At 36.8% G+C, this 14209-nt stretch overlaps 1 protein-coding gene across 1 annotated transcript in view; it reads right to left on the reverse strand.

The window, feature by feature from the left end:
* NELL2 (neural EGFL like 2) overlaps window positions 1-14209 on the reverse strand; it is a 148122-nt gene that overhangs the window by 82722 nt on the left and 51191 nt on the right. The window contains exon 10 of the mRNA XM_035544105.2: window positions 300-391. Coding sequence (XP_035399998.1) covers window positions 300-391 — 92 coding nt within the window. The remainder of the gene's footprint in view (window positions 1-299; window positions 392-14209) is intronic.

Below are 14209 nucleotides of genomic sequence, written 5' to 3' on the forward strand. Positions count from 1 at the left end.
AATAGAAACATAATGTAGCCTGGTGGGGTATGTTACTGATCATGCTGAGGATATGTAAGGAGGAAGGAACACAGCTCAATTGTTAAGCTGTGTAATCAAGGCTGCAGCTATGCAAAGCAAATATATTTGCAAAATATTATGCGGAACTCAGTAAGACAAAACAAACACGGGATGCCTTAGATGCCTTTTCAGTTGCCATTTCCTAACGTAGACCTATCTCTATTTCAACAGCTTCATTCAGTGGGACTTTGATATTTCTAACATGCAAGACTTTTTTTTTCCATCAACAATATTCTTACCTTGCACTCAAACAGAACACAGTCCCCTGAGCTTGAATACACAGTTTCTCTTTGTCCTTCGAAGTAGGTTCTGCCTTCAAATATGCACACCGCTTCAGGAGAAAAAAAAAATACCACAATGATTTTCTAAAAACGTATTAGTACTCTGTTCATAGAACTCACACACTGTTTTAGAGATAACTGCATTTTAAAATTTAAAAATTGAGTCAGCTGCAAGAATATTCTAAACCCACCTGCAGGAGTCTGGATATAACAGGGGAAAAAAATCAGAGGAGAAAAAGATGAAAGAACCACAAAAGTGTGTATAAATAGGTGAAGGATGGTGAAGTTGATGATGGAGTACTGATAGTAGCTGAGAGGGCAGAAGAGATGCATCTCAGGTCATGACAAGGAAGATGTGGCTGCCTGCCATGGCAGGAATGAAGCACAGAAACACAGCTGGGACCAGAAGCAATGCAGCAGGGGGAAGCCATGCTAAGCAGCCCTACGAAAAGCTCAGAGGTGAAAAGGAGAATAGAGATGTGAGAGCAGTGCGAGTGACATTAACAGATAACCAGTGTCTTGAAGAGGAATGTTGTGTAAGAAAGGGCAATCACTGAAGCAACGTATTTACTATTTTTTATTGCAGCTTTTTGATGTATCCCCACCCCAGACAGGTCTTTCAAACTTAAGTATTTGTAACTTGATTATTCCAGCTATTTACCATTACTGCTACTCTATATTAGTGTATTTTAATTTTATTGCACAGGAATAGACCTTCAATGATTTTTATTTTTTTTTGGTAGAAGTAGGATCAAACCTCCAGTGGTGAAACCTACCCAGGCCAGTTTTTTGCTGTACCTGGCTACCTGCCACTCCTACACCCCAGCAACACTAGGATTTGCAGTAGCATGCTGACACAGCTCACATCACACTTCTCATCGGAGTTCCTATTTGGTATTTAAGGGTTGGCTAAATGCCCTCAAAGCAAACAACCTCCCTGTTTTTTTAAAAGGGTCTATTACTGCAGTTACTTTATGCAAACTGTAAAGGCTAAGTAATACAACTGCTAGGTATAGAAAATGCGATGTCTGTCTCTACTGCTTAGGACACAGTCAAGGCTCATCAGGTAAGCATACTCATGAAATAACAGGAGTAGGTTACTGCTTTAAAGTTCTGGATTACCTGTTTGAAGCTTAATTTGCTAACTGTTCATTTGGAGATGTAAGTTAATTGTACTACAATTCATTCACAGACTGATTTATCTATTCTGTTTAAAAAAATTGTAGACATTTTTAAAATCTCTGAAAGTACAAGAGTTTTTATTGCATAACCTACATTAATTACCATTACTGCTGTTAAGTTCTCCTTTATTTTATTTTATTACTCGCAGCTCCATGATTTTGCAAGTTTCTTATTACATTGTCAGCATGTAAAAAGCCAAGTCTTGGAACGGATACTGAAAAAGAAGTGATAGACATAGCGACAAAAAAAAAGTGTTTGCTTTTTTTTTTTTCCCTTCCAAATTTCAAAATATTAGTTTTAATATCTTGTATAAAATAAAGTATCTTGTGTGAAATAAGCCTTTCAGGGATTAATATCACAGTAAGCTCAACACCCCAAATCTCATGAATGGCAGAGTTTGCAGTCAGATTTAATTAAGGTCCGTAATAAAGGGCTAACCGCATGAGAAGGTTTGCACAGCATCCACAAAGAGAGGTCACAAAGAGTTTAGAAAGCTCAATACAATGATACAATGCCTCTTTCCTCTACTAAGAAGGGGAGAAAAAAAAAAAAAAAAAAAAAAACACTACTCAAGCTCCTCTAGAAGGAAGGAATACATGAAAAAAAAAAATCCACATAAATCTTTACTGGGGACTAGCAGATCTTGAATCCAGACAGGAGAAAGCAATCATCCAGTCATATATATATTGACCTCCTATATATTACAGGCCATGACACTAAGCTGAAATACTCATATATTAAGCCCTTTCCCTTGCCCCACACTTTTCAGGCTTTCAAGAACAACTACATGTGACAAGAAAAAACAAAGTATTGCAATGCCTGAGGACCAGACAATGGCAATGGACTGATAACACATCCTTACATTTCCAACAGGCAGCCTATGCCTATTCGTAGTAAAGACAAAAGACATCAAGATCAGTCATTCTATCATGGAAGAAAACTCTCTCCTGAAGCCAGAATACTCTTAGCATATTAATGAGACCACCTAGGCATCTTTTTTTTAAAAAAATGAAGTATCCATACTACCTCAAATCACAGTCCACTGAATCCCATCACTTTATCAACAGGGCAAACCTCTGGTTCTTCAGAGAAACTTAGAAAATAAAGTACATAGAAAAACTGCCTGAACACGTCCAGCCTACTGTAACATCAGGAAGTCATTTCTTCATTCCACCAACAGCCCTCTGGAGCCTCCGAATGTGAAATTATCATAACATAGCACTACACTATCACAAACACACGCTGAAAGCAAGAAAAACAACTATTTTCCATAAAGCCTTGAAAAACAAACAAACAAAAAAGATGATGAACAGAGAGACTCACAAATTCTAGGGCTGTGAGAGATTGCTCTGCCCAGACAGACTCTCTTGAGTCTCATACAGAAGTGGAAGAGTGTTTCTCAAAGGCTTGAAAGTCATTGCAGTGTGTATGTTTCAAGGCACATGTTTGTATGGGTCCCAGAAAGTCCAAGCAATGCTAACGTCCCCACACCCACTCCTTGGTATGCCACCATAACTCCTGACCACCAAGCAGCTAGAAAATTACACCTAATTAATAGAATTTCCTTAGACAAAACTTCCAACTATTGGAATTTGCTGTGGCTTTGTCAGCAAGGCTATAGATCCTCCAGGTATCAGCAACCTGCCTATACAAAGTGACCAAACTATGTTTAAGATGAGGAAAAAATCAACATCTTCTTATGGACTGCTGCTCTCTAAGACTACAGTCAAAAGGGACATTTCTTCTTGAAGTCATCAAAATCAACTTTACTTCAATTATTTATTTCCTACTTGTGTTCTGTAAAACCTGAAGGATTCCACCACCATTAGACAGTTCCTGCCATTAAGAATCTGAAAGAACAAGGTCAAATCCAGAAGCTCTTATTCAGAGCACTAGCACTTATTTCTTCTCTTTTCACATGTGCTAATCTAGATGAAATAAGCTGACAAAAAACACATGGACACTTCATCTACACCAGCACTGGCTCAATGTTTAACACGACAAATACCAGTGGTTTTAGTGATGGTCTAAGTTTGCCAGTGCACACTGTCTTGTCTTCTCCAAACCCCCCATAAATGCTTCTCTTTCCCAGTCCTCTTTTCTTCTGCTGGCCACAGAGGAGACATCCTGACAGATAGCAAAGAGCAGATTTTTGTCAAGCTACTTGAACATTCTAGGAACTTTATATTAAGGTTGTCAACAGAGCACACTTGGAAAGATTTCTAGTAAAATAAAGGTACTAATCTTCTTATCCCCTGCTTTTCTGCTAAGAGAGCAGGACCTATATCCAGAACACCTTTCTTTTCCAGCCTCCTGCCAGCAATTGACACAGCCAGTACATATCCCACGATGCTGGCGCTCCATGTCTTTATTTTCCTTCAAAAATAAAGATATTTCAACAACATGAACATCTGGACTAGAACAGTGTAATTGGAAAGTCCAGTGAAGATTTAATTTCTGCTTGGCTAGATGCTTCCCAAGATATTGTGATTAGTTTGTGATTGGTATCTCTCTGGGGAAACATAACATGTTTCTTCTTCCTAATTCCTTTCATCCAACAGACTGAGTCACAGTCAAGAAATTACCTGATGATTAGTTGTTTTATAACTTGATAGTTATTGCCTATGTAGGATTTCTCTACAGTCGGATCACATAAACCATTTCCTCCTGCCATCAAACTTCCATATCCCCCTAAAACAACCTCCTAAAACGTACCTAAAACAATGTATATTATTCAAAGCTTAATTTTCTAAGAAGGTGAAACAGGAAGTCCACAAAACCTGCTAGGAAGTTTGACTACTCTTGATCTACTGGTATACATAAGGTGATCAAATATTACAACAGTAGATATCAGTACAGGCTCTAAAAAATTATTAGGAAGGTCTGCTTATATATCCATGACTAATTTGTGCAGATGTAGTAATAATAATACAACTATTCCCTGTAGTATCATTTAACAGACTGTGCTAACACAGCATCTTCTTCATATTCATCCAGCAAAAGGAATCTTTCAGGAGCCCAGTGGCTGTTGTGTTCACTCTGTGAATTACCAGTACTCCGTCAAGCCACCACTTCTCTTTCACCATCCTTTTTTCTTCCCATCGACCTCCAAATGAGACTTTCCCTCTGCATTTATGTGTCCTTAAAACGTCTACACAAAATCCACAACGCAGCTAATTCTCACCTTCTGTTGACTGATTTCACAGCTTGGAATTTGTACATTTTCTCACTTAACGTGTGTATCACCTTTGATATCTAGATTGTTCATGCCTTCCTCTGAGGAATGCCTGTACAGTTCCCTGTGCTCATCTGATTTTGATTCAGACTTATCACCAAGTAAAGCAGAAGGTTTAGAACATTGATGAACTCCTCAAACTACTTTATTTTCTTGTATTCATAACTGTCTATCGAGTAGCAGATATGACTTGAAGTTTGGTGAAATGTGTCAGTAGTTATGAATGTACACCTTAAGTCTGGTAACAAATTCTATGTTTCTGCAACTTTGTTCACATAGGTTGGTTTGTGAAACAAACAAACAAACAAAACAATAGCATATAAATAAAATCTCATTCATTTAATTATTTTCCAGCATCCTCCTTGGAATCTCCTTGATTACATTCTCCACTGTTCAGAGATCAAGGCTGAGACATTGTTTTAGTACCATTAATCCTACTTTGCAAACCTCTGTGTGGTTTTATCCTTAGAAATGCACATAGAGATAATGGTACCTGCCACAATTTTCTCTCTCTCAACTACCGTGCCATTATGAGGCATGTTCTCACCCCTTTCTCATTTATTTTTGCAGGGATTCAGGTGTTACTTTTTGTTGTTGTTGCTGTTTATTTCCTGGAAAGCACAAGTTCCTCTGCAACTGCAGTCAGTGATATGACTTGTTTCATTTCATGCCGTCCCCCTCAACAATTCAAAGTGATTCTAAATTTCAAGCTGGAGAAAATATTGCCTTTTTTTTTTTTTTTAATCGATCAATGTTGAAAAGATACATGTATATCCTTCAGTTTCCTCCTAAAAAAAAAATATAATCTGATTTGAAATTTCCTAATTATAAAAAATTGGTTACTATCTGTATCTTATTTCTTGTTAGCCAGAAACACTGAATGCCTCTATTGCATTGAGAACAAAAAGAAAAGCAATAGGGAAGATGCTTTACTTACTACTAATACTGTAAGTGCATTGGGTACTATAAGCAACACTCTTCAATTTTGGGCTGTGGGATCAAAATACTTGGAAATGTATGTTATAATCACACATTCAGAGAGACCAGCTGCAGTGTCCTCATATTTACTGACCCTAGGTTTGCTTTCCTCTTTCCTCTACTCAGCATCCACAATGCTATTAGCATTTTAACAAATAATCATTAAGATAAAATTAGATACTCTGTTCACATCTGCAGGGAAAAAAATTTACTCATTTAGACTATTTTAGAGAATGTATCTATACACAGGTAATCTGGACACTGTGTTTGATGTCAGCTTCTCTCAATAAAGGCATTATTGCTAGCGATACAGCAACTTTAACTTGGTTAAATATGGCAGCCAAAATATTTATACTGACAGACATCCACAACTTTGGCTTTAGAGCAATGAACCATATTCTGTTTGTTAAACAGAACTGGAATATTTTGGACTCTAAATATAGGATTTTGAAAACTTGGACATGATTAATGCAATCATAATGTCCATCCAGTTTGCCAAATTAACTGTGTTGGCCACCCGGTACTCAAAACAACTTTCTCACCAAAATGTCAAGCAATAAAATCAAATGCCAAGACAAAAGTGCTAGAGGGTGTCAAGAGACAAAAAGCAATTGAAAGTTCCTATTAATTATATTATATGACTATTGTATTACAATTACATTAAAGGTTTATAGAATAGCACAACAGTCTGCAAGACCAAAAGAATTCCAATGCAAACACTGCATGCCCACTTAATCCTCTTTAAAGTGGGATTAGACATCTTTTGATGGACTCCTTTTGTCAGCTGTTCTTAAAAGTAGTTACATAATTGTGTCTTAGTTAAAGGTTCAAGTAGATATTGCATCAAGTCCTGACAGTGACTAATGACGGGGAAGTTTCTGCTTCGGTTCCACCTTCTCTCAGTGGGTATTGCTAGAGGCTAACTATAAAAGGTGCTTTTCTGAAGAACTGTGCTTGTACAAAAACGGTGCAGTGCAGAAAAATAAGCAGACACCTCCCTAAAACACCCTCTACTTCATCGCATGCTTAATCTCACAAGTACAACCATCAGAAAGCCTCAAGTCACAGGGATCCATATGTAAGATAAAGTCTGGTGAATTGATTACGACTATGTTGAGAATTTCTGAAAACGGTAAGGATCTGCTGAGGGCCTCCATATGTTCTAGTCACTGTTATAAATCTATGAGAGGTAAATAGTTGCCACCATCAGCATTAATTTAACATTATAAAAAGCAGGTTGTGTTCTCCATTTCCATGTTTTAAGTTCAGCCCACCAATGAACATGAGGAAGGGCAGTTACTCCTGCAACAGTGCTTATATGGGGCAACTGTTACCTGGTTTCACAGGGAATTCAAACAGAGGGGAAGAGGGAGGAATTAAGCATGCTATTCATTGGGATGCTACCCACATTTTTTTCCCAGATTTACCATGGAAAAGTAGAGTGTGCCAATGATATGTAATTCTTTAAGTATCTTTGCTGGGGTGATGGCCTTAAGGCCACAGATGATATTAGCATACACAGTAAAAGGCAAGTTTCTTTGAATGGCAACACTTTCAGAGATTTTACAATTTGTTTCATTTAAAAGCACTTAAAGAAAAAAAAAAAAGAAAAGCCTATGAAAACATTTTGGTAAACATCAGTAAACATCTTGGTAAACATCAGTTTACCAAGAAATTGTAAATCTTGTGAGGTTTGGACCAGATGAACTCCAAAAGACCCTTCCAACCTAAACCATTCTGTGATTCTGGGAAAAGAACTTTAAGTGACATTTCCATGCACTCAAGCCATTGAAGTTACAAAGAACTTCTGCTTCAAAAATGTAGTTACTTCCAAAGATTTTTTGTTTTTGTTTTGGATCAAAAGCTTGCCCCAACATTATTCAATCACCCACAGACTACACCCATATCTGAATGACTACCAGAAACACTACAGACGCCCCCATTCGCAGCCAGACTTTCCTTTGCCCAGACAACTTCTGCAGACACTTCACCCATACAATTCTGCACCATGAATTTGCTGCACATGCCTCTGTGGACAAGGCACAACATCCCATGACCTGACTTCATCTAGTTCCATTAGCTTTGCCTATTTTACTATGTTTACTTTCCTCCCAAATCCAAGCACTTTCACTTCCCCTCCAAATGGCAGCCCTTTGTTAAGTTGGATATTACAGTAAGAGACAAGTATGCCTTATCTGCACAATTGCACAGGCCAGTCTAATGTGTTTAGAAGTTCCCAGGAGTGAATTAGTGCACAGATGGAGTACCATATCTATATCTGTTGTTAGATCTCAGTTCTTTCAAAGCACCTGTATAGAAGGAACTAGGTCCATGAAGGAACTGAGCAGAATTTCACACTTCCACCCCCTCCTTTACCTATTTTCATTCCTGCATAAGGAACCTGCCCATCCTCCCAGACCTCTTCTGAGACCCATCATCCTTCCTCCCTCACTTGAGCTGAAATTACAGGATTAGTTGGCATAATCACAAACACCCCAGAGAACTCTACTTAATGTTCCTAAGCTAAGTCCTTAGCAGTAGTTTGGCAAAAGGTTTTTAAAAAAGATAGCAAGGTAAACACATTTTTGGAAATCTTGATTAAATTTATTTATGCAAATCAGCTTTCCAAATCTGTTATATACTCTCTCTCAACATTCATTATCAAATAGCATTTAATCAAAAACTAATCTAAAAAAAATCAGGTGCTACCAATAGAGTTGGAAATCTTCAAAACATAATTTGAAATGTAAACCTATGTACACCTAGGGGCACCTCATGCCCCTGCTTCTGAAGGCTGCTAGAAGTTACTATTACCCATTGTGCATTCCCAAACAATAGGGTACTTCACGTCAAAAGTCAGTTCATGACTTGAAATATTTAAAAATGTAAAAGCAGCTGGAGCAGATGCTCACAGATTCTGTGGTGTCATAGCTAATTTCTCCACAGTGCAGCTGTTGATGCTCTGACCCAGTTACTGGAAAACAGTAAACTGGTGTTCACAGAAACTGGTAATGTTACTATTCCTTTTTAGTTTAGAAGTTCATCAATGAAAGCCTCAGAGTGGCTGATTCCACCAACAGAAAGGGGAAAGGAAAAAAAAAACATATGTATATTAACACTCCTATTGCCTCAGGCGGACCTTTCCAGACATTAGACTCAGAATTTACATGCTTGTGCAACCACTTATTTTTGTCTATATGGGGCAACAGAGCATGTCAGCTTCTAGGAGAGCCGTTATACTTCCATCTCAATGACAAGTCAGCCAACTCATGTTGTTATGTTTTTTCCTTTTTCTTTGTCTACCACTACCTTTCTATGGAAAGTAAGAGCCAAAAAGAACAGTTTAAGAAAATATTTCATTTTTAATTGTAGTCTATTATCATCAAATCTGCAAAAGGTTCTGCAGATTCAATGGCACAGAAAATAAATAGGTTAATCTTTAAATGAATAAGTTCATCGTTTTCATTACCAAGAATCTCAGAAATAACTGGAATTGGTCAAATAATATTAAGAGAACATACTTTATGAACTTTATGGATTTTTTTCTCAGTATTTTTCATTTTTTCACATTCTTGAAAACCCGAGAGAAAAATATCTGTTTCTATTGAATAATTCTTGAATTTTTTATCAACAGATTATTAGCAAAGACCTTATTTTTATTAGCTGCAGAGATCTAGTTCAGATATTTAGTTGAATTAAACAGGAACAGTGGAATTATGATGATCAAACTTGACAGATAAGAAACTTGGGGTGGTACCCTAGCAAAAATAAGTGCCGTCTTTCCTATGGAACAATACAGTTTTGTCAAAGGGAACTTTATCAGGACTTAGAAAATGAATTTACCTTCACATGCCACTGCCTGTGATCACATCAGCTCAATATATGGGGAATACTTCAGTATTTCATGGAAAATGTGAAGAGCATATAATAATGTTGGTAATGTATTTTCAAGATACAAGATAACCTTATTACAATATTGAATTATATCAAGAAGTCAAATTAGCATCTCCATTCTCTTCCCTCTAAGTTTTAATTGTTCTAGTAGCTAAACCAATGGGAACAAATATCTTGAGAGGGAAAATTGACAAACAAACAATTTTGCCTTCATATCTTGAACCAGTAACTCAGTATGTGCATTTCCTGCAGGACATAATCCCATGTATGAAAACAAGACATTGCCCATAGTCACAAGAGCTCCATGTCAGAGCTCATGAATGTCTAACGAGAAAGACATAGACACACCTGAGAGAGAGGTCTGACAGGAGAATGAGTAATTTCTTCTATTTTTCCACTATTTTTCCCACATCTGTGCTTCAATACCTAGTGTTTCATCTCTTTTTTTAAACTTCAGTTTTCAAATTCTGCCAAACAGTGGATTGTCTTTTGTGTGTACAGTAGCTAGACTAATGGCTCATCATACAGAAGGGTTTTAAAGCTACTTTAATACAAATAATCAATGCAATCTCAGTACAATATCAAGTACAACTACTTAAATAAACTTGGTTACTGCATCTACTTACAAGTAGATAGTCTGCTAAGAACTGCCCTCTAAAAGGCCAAATCCAGTTTGTTTTGCAACATGACCTTCAAGCTTCTGACAAAAAAAAAAAAAAAAAAAAAAAGCAAGCTGTCATCCTCCAAGGGAGAGAGCTTCTTGTGTTCCACAAAACATTTTATTTCAGTGACTTCCTTAAGATTGTATTTAACAGAACTTAAGATTTGTCCACATATGTTTAAAAGCGGTTAGACTTCAAAACATGGAATTTTATTGGAAAGAATGAAGGACAGGACTCTTACTGTTTATGATCAGTTGTCAGCAAGAAGGAAGGAATGATTGGGACTTGCTTTAAACAGCAGCTGGTAAATATACTGATAAATAGGTTTCCAGATGATGAAAGAGTGTTGCAAGGCACATACAGACTAGTTTTCAGAGAACAACAGAAGCCAAGATAAGGATTTTTAATTTGTTTGTTCACACTGTAAGAAATCAACCTGTTCCTTACATTGAGTTTTCATGGAGTTCAAGATGTCACAATGGAAATAGGAGCGAAGATGCAAATGTGTGAAATGGGTGAATTGGAAAGATGGTTGAATTGATGCATGAAAACGAGGACATGATTCTTTTATTTATTTCTATGTCTATTTTAAATTTCTATTTTTAAAATGTACTTATTTATTTCCACATTTCTTCAGAGCAACTCTGCAACAATAAAATGCAAAACGAGTATGTGGTTATATGTGCTTGTGCCATACCACCAACTCTATACACACAAAGCTGCAAAAGATTTGAAAAAGATTTAAGTACTTTGAAGTAATATTCTACTACTGTTAAACAGCATCTTTGAGAACTTTGCAACATCCATTTGCATGACTGTTACGTTTTATATCCTCTACTCACATGTGATTTCTCATTTTGGAGCCTTGAGGACCTACTAAGCTTCTGGATATAGTAAGATGGAAACATCTACAAAACAAACACCCTTTTCTCAAGACTTCAAAATTGACCTAGAGAGGACACTGCATTTTAGTGAATGTGAATATAAACTAATGAGACAATGTAAGGAAATGGTACCTGAATTTTTAGCTCTTTGTTAAAGTACTGATAAAGGAGAATTATGCCAGTTTATCCTTCCTACCTCCAAAGTATTTGAAGAATTCACCTACTAGAAATAAAAGGTGTGTGCCCATTTCCCAGAAGAGTTCAGAACACCGTCTTCCTTGCTTTCAGGATAGCAAAAAATGAATGTGATAATTGAAATCAAGTGTTTTCTGCCCCAATTTACTACATCAAACAATTACGTCACTTTACCATTCTAACACAACTGGACATCAGAAATGAGCAAGATAAAAATGCTGTTCTCTACCATGATACCTTATGACAATTCAAAACTGCTTCACACAGAAAGATTTAGGCTGGTCAACTACCTTCCTAAACAAATGGGAAGAGTTTTCATTTTAATGGAAATATACTACCAAAAAAATAGTAAAAACACTCTCTATATTAGCAAGAACAGTGATACAAAACATGCCAACTACTGTAGGTACAGCCCTGGGCCCAGTGAAGAAAGCAAATTGCAGAAATTCTTCTAAAAAAGAGGATTGCAAAGACTGTTTTGAAAGGAACAGATGAGGAGAGCATGAGAAAGGACAGTTACACCATAGATTTCAATTTTGAAGTTGTGTCTAACATGAGCAAAAGTTGCCATTATTTGAAGCAGAAAATATTTTATGAGCTGACAAATGTAAAAACAGTGATCAATAACAGCCTGGAGGTCTCTACACCACAATTCAGATATCTGCAAGTGATGGCTAAGAAAGGTAAACCAAACAATAGAAGGATAAATTCACTACACGTTTCCACTGAAAGATGTTCAGATTTCTACAGTCAGAAAGACTGAAAGCCACTGGTTTGAATTGTTATCTTTATAAAGAGAAAAATAAAGGGTAACAGTATACATCATTTTATATTAACCTCACTGAATCAATGTCATTCATATTTTACTATCCCTTCCTTAGACTACCAGGAAATCAAGATCACATTATTGAGGGCTTTGTGGTGGTTTTTATTTTCCAAATTTTATTTATTGATTTTCAGCCTCCACAACCTTCCCATTTTCTTAATTTCACGTGACCGAAGCACTGTCAGAAAACTGTACATGCTCCTTCTTTTACACTCCCATGGCTCCTAGCAGTTTCTTCTCTAGGCCAAATTTTCACCTAGATGCCCCTTGACAATATGGCAAACTTGTTATTAATATGAGCATGCCCAGAGCAAACTGGTCTTTGCAAAAATGCACATCTCAACAAGTCCTAAATCTTTTTTTAATTTGTTTGTTTGAGGGGGAGGAGGAGTCTGCCCTAGCCGACTCCATGAAGTGCTCTCTGACTCCCACTTGCTACTTTTCTGTGACTTCTTCCTAAATTTGCAGTTTGGAGGTTTTTGACTAAAGCCAAATTCTGCCAAATTCAGAAAACACACCCATTAAAGATCATTGTTACTAGTACTACAGACATTTGTACAGCAAAAGTTCCAGCCAGAACCCAGAACATCAGCTACAAGCTTCTGATTTGGCAATGGGCTCCTGATTATGGGACATATATAAATATATGCATCTGATGATGCAATGACGTTAGCTTACTACTGTTAAGAACAAACATACTGAAATCAATGTATAGCCACATGAACACCCACGTAACTTAGGTGATTTTTTTAATTATAAATAGAACCAGATTTTGTGTTTGTTTATTTTATAACACCTGACTAAGCAAATTCTGGTGAAATCAGCATTATTGAAGTTGGGTAGTGACATATTATAAGACTGGAACATCTGTCCACTTCCAGCTGTCTGAAAACCAAAATATTCATATCTAACATATGTTAATGTATTATTTGCACTGGAAGTAAAATAAAGTAACAATACACTGAAGGGTTTTTATATTTTGTGAATTCCCTGGTAAGAATATAATAAAAAAGAAATGGAAAAGAATAGATTCCTTTCCCTGATAGCCAAGACAAAATGGGTTGTAAGCAGAGTAGGAGAAAGCAGAAGATGGTCTACAGCAAAATTTCCAATGTAAAAAAATATTACTAATTCTTTACTGATAAAATTACCAATATTATGTTTCCAATTTCTCCTTTAGTATAGATTGCTATAGATGCAGTGTAATGTATTTTAATGTATAAGGATTTTTTTAAACACTTTATAATTCCTTCCTCATGCACACAGTAGGACCAAAACAGTTACGTTACCATTAACTGGAATTCTCCTCATACATTGATCCCTTGCCTCCAGAGCTATAGTCTTCCAGTTGAGTTTCACAATGCACGGGGTCCAGAATAATTAAAAAGCAACCAGCCTAGGAGGGAGCTGCACTTTGGTGCACTAAAAGTCTGACTGAGGCACAATGCACTGAATCCCCTAATTCTCCTCAGCTAGCACAGAACAATGCAACTCAAAGGACATAGGGAAGGAGGAAAGGAAATGTCGACATAAAATACTTTGAGAAGTCCAACTACCGCAATCTGTATTTTAATTTACATAGTACAATGAACACACTGGGAGTGAGCTTCCTTTTCAGAAGGGAACTGCGAGTGAAAAAAGAAAAAAAAAAGAAAGAGAGTTTCCCTTCTGATGTAGGCATATTGTCCAGCTTACAAGCTCTGCCCAAAAAGCTCATAACAATTATAGCATTGGAAATTTAGCTGATGTAAACCAAAGATATTGCTATGATATATGTGTAGTTCGAAAATTACTGTAGCTTAACCATGAAAGATATAGCAGAGACTGAGCAGCTAGAGTCAAGGGTCCTGTCACACCATTAGAGACTGGTCTTGCCTACCAAAGCCAAGTGGAGTGTTTCCATTTTCTTCAGCTGGCTTTAGGTTCAGCACTAGAAAAGCACCCAAAACATTTTTGGAGTGTTGAACTTCCTGAGATGTTAAACTTCCTGGAGAAGAGAAGGCTCTGGGGAT

This window comes from Cygnus atratus, chromosome 1, assembly GCF_013377495.2.
Source record: "Cygnus atratus isolate AKBS03 ecotype Queensland, Australia chromosome 1, CAtr_DNAZoo_HiC_assembly, whole genome shotgun sequence".
NCBI lineage: Eukaryota > Metazoa > Chordata > Aves > Anseriformes > Anatidae > Cygnus > Cygnus atratus.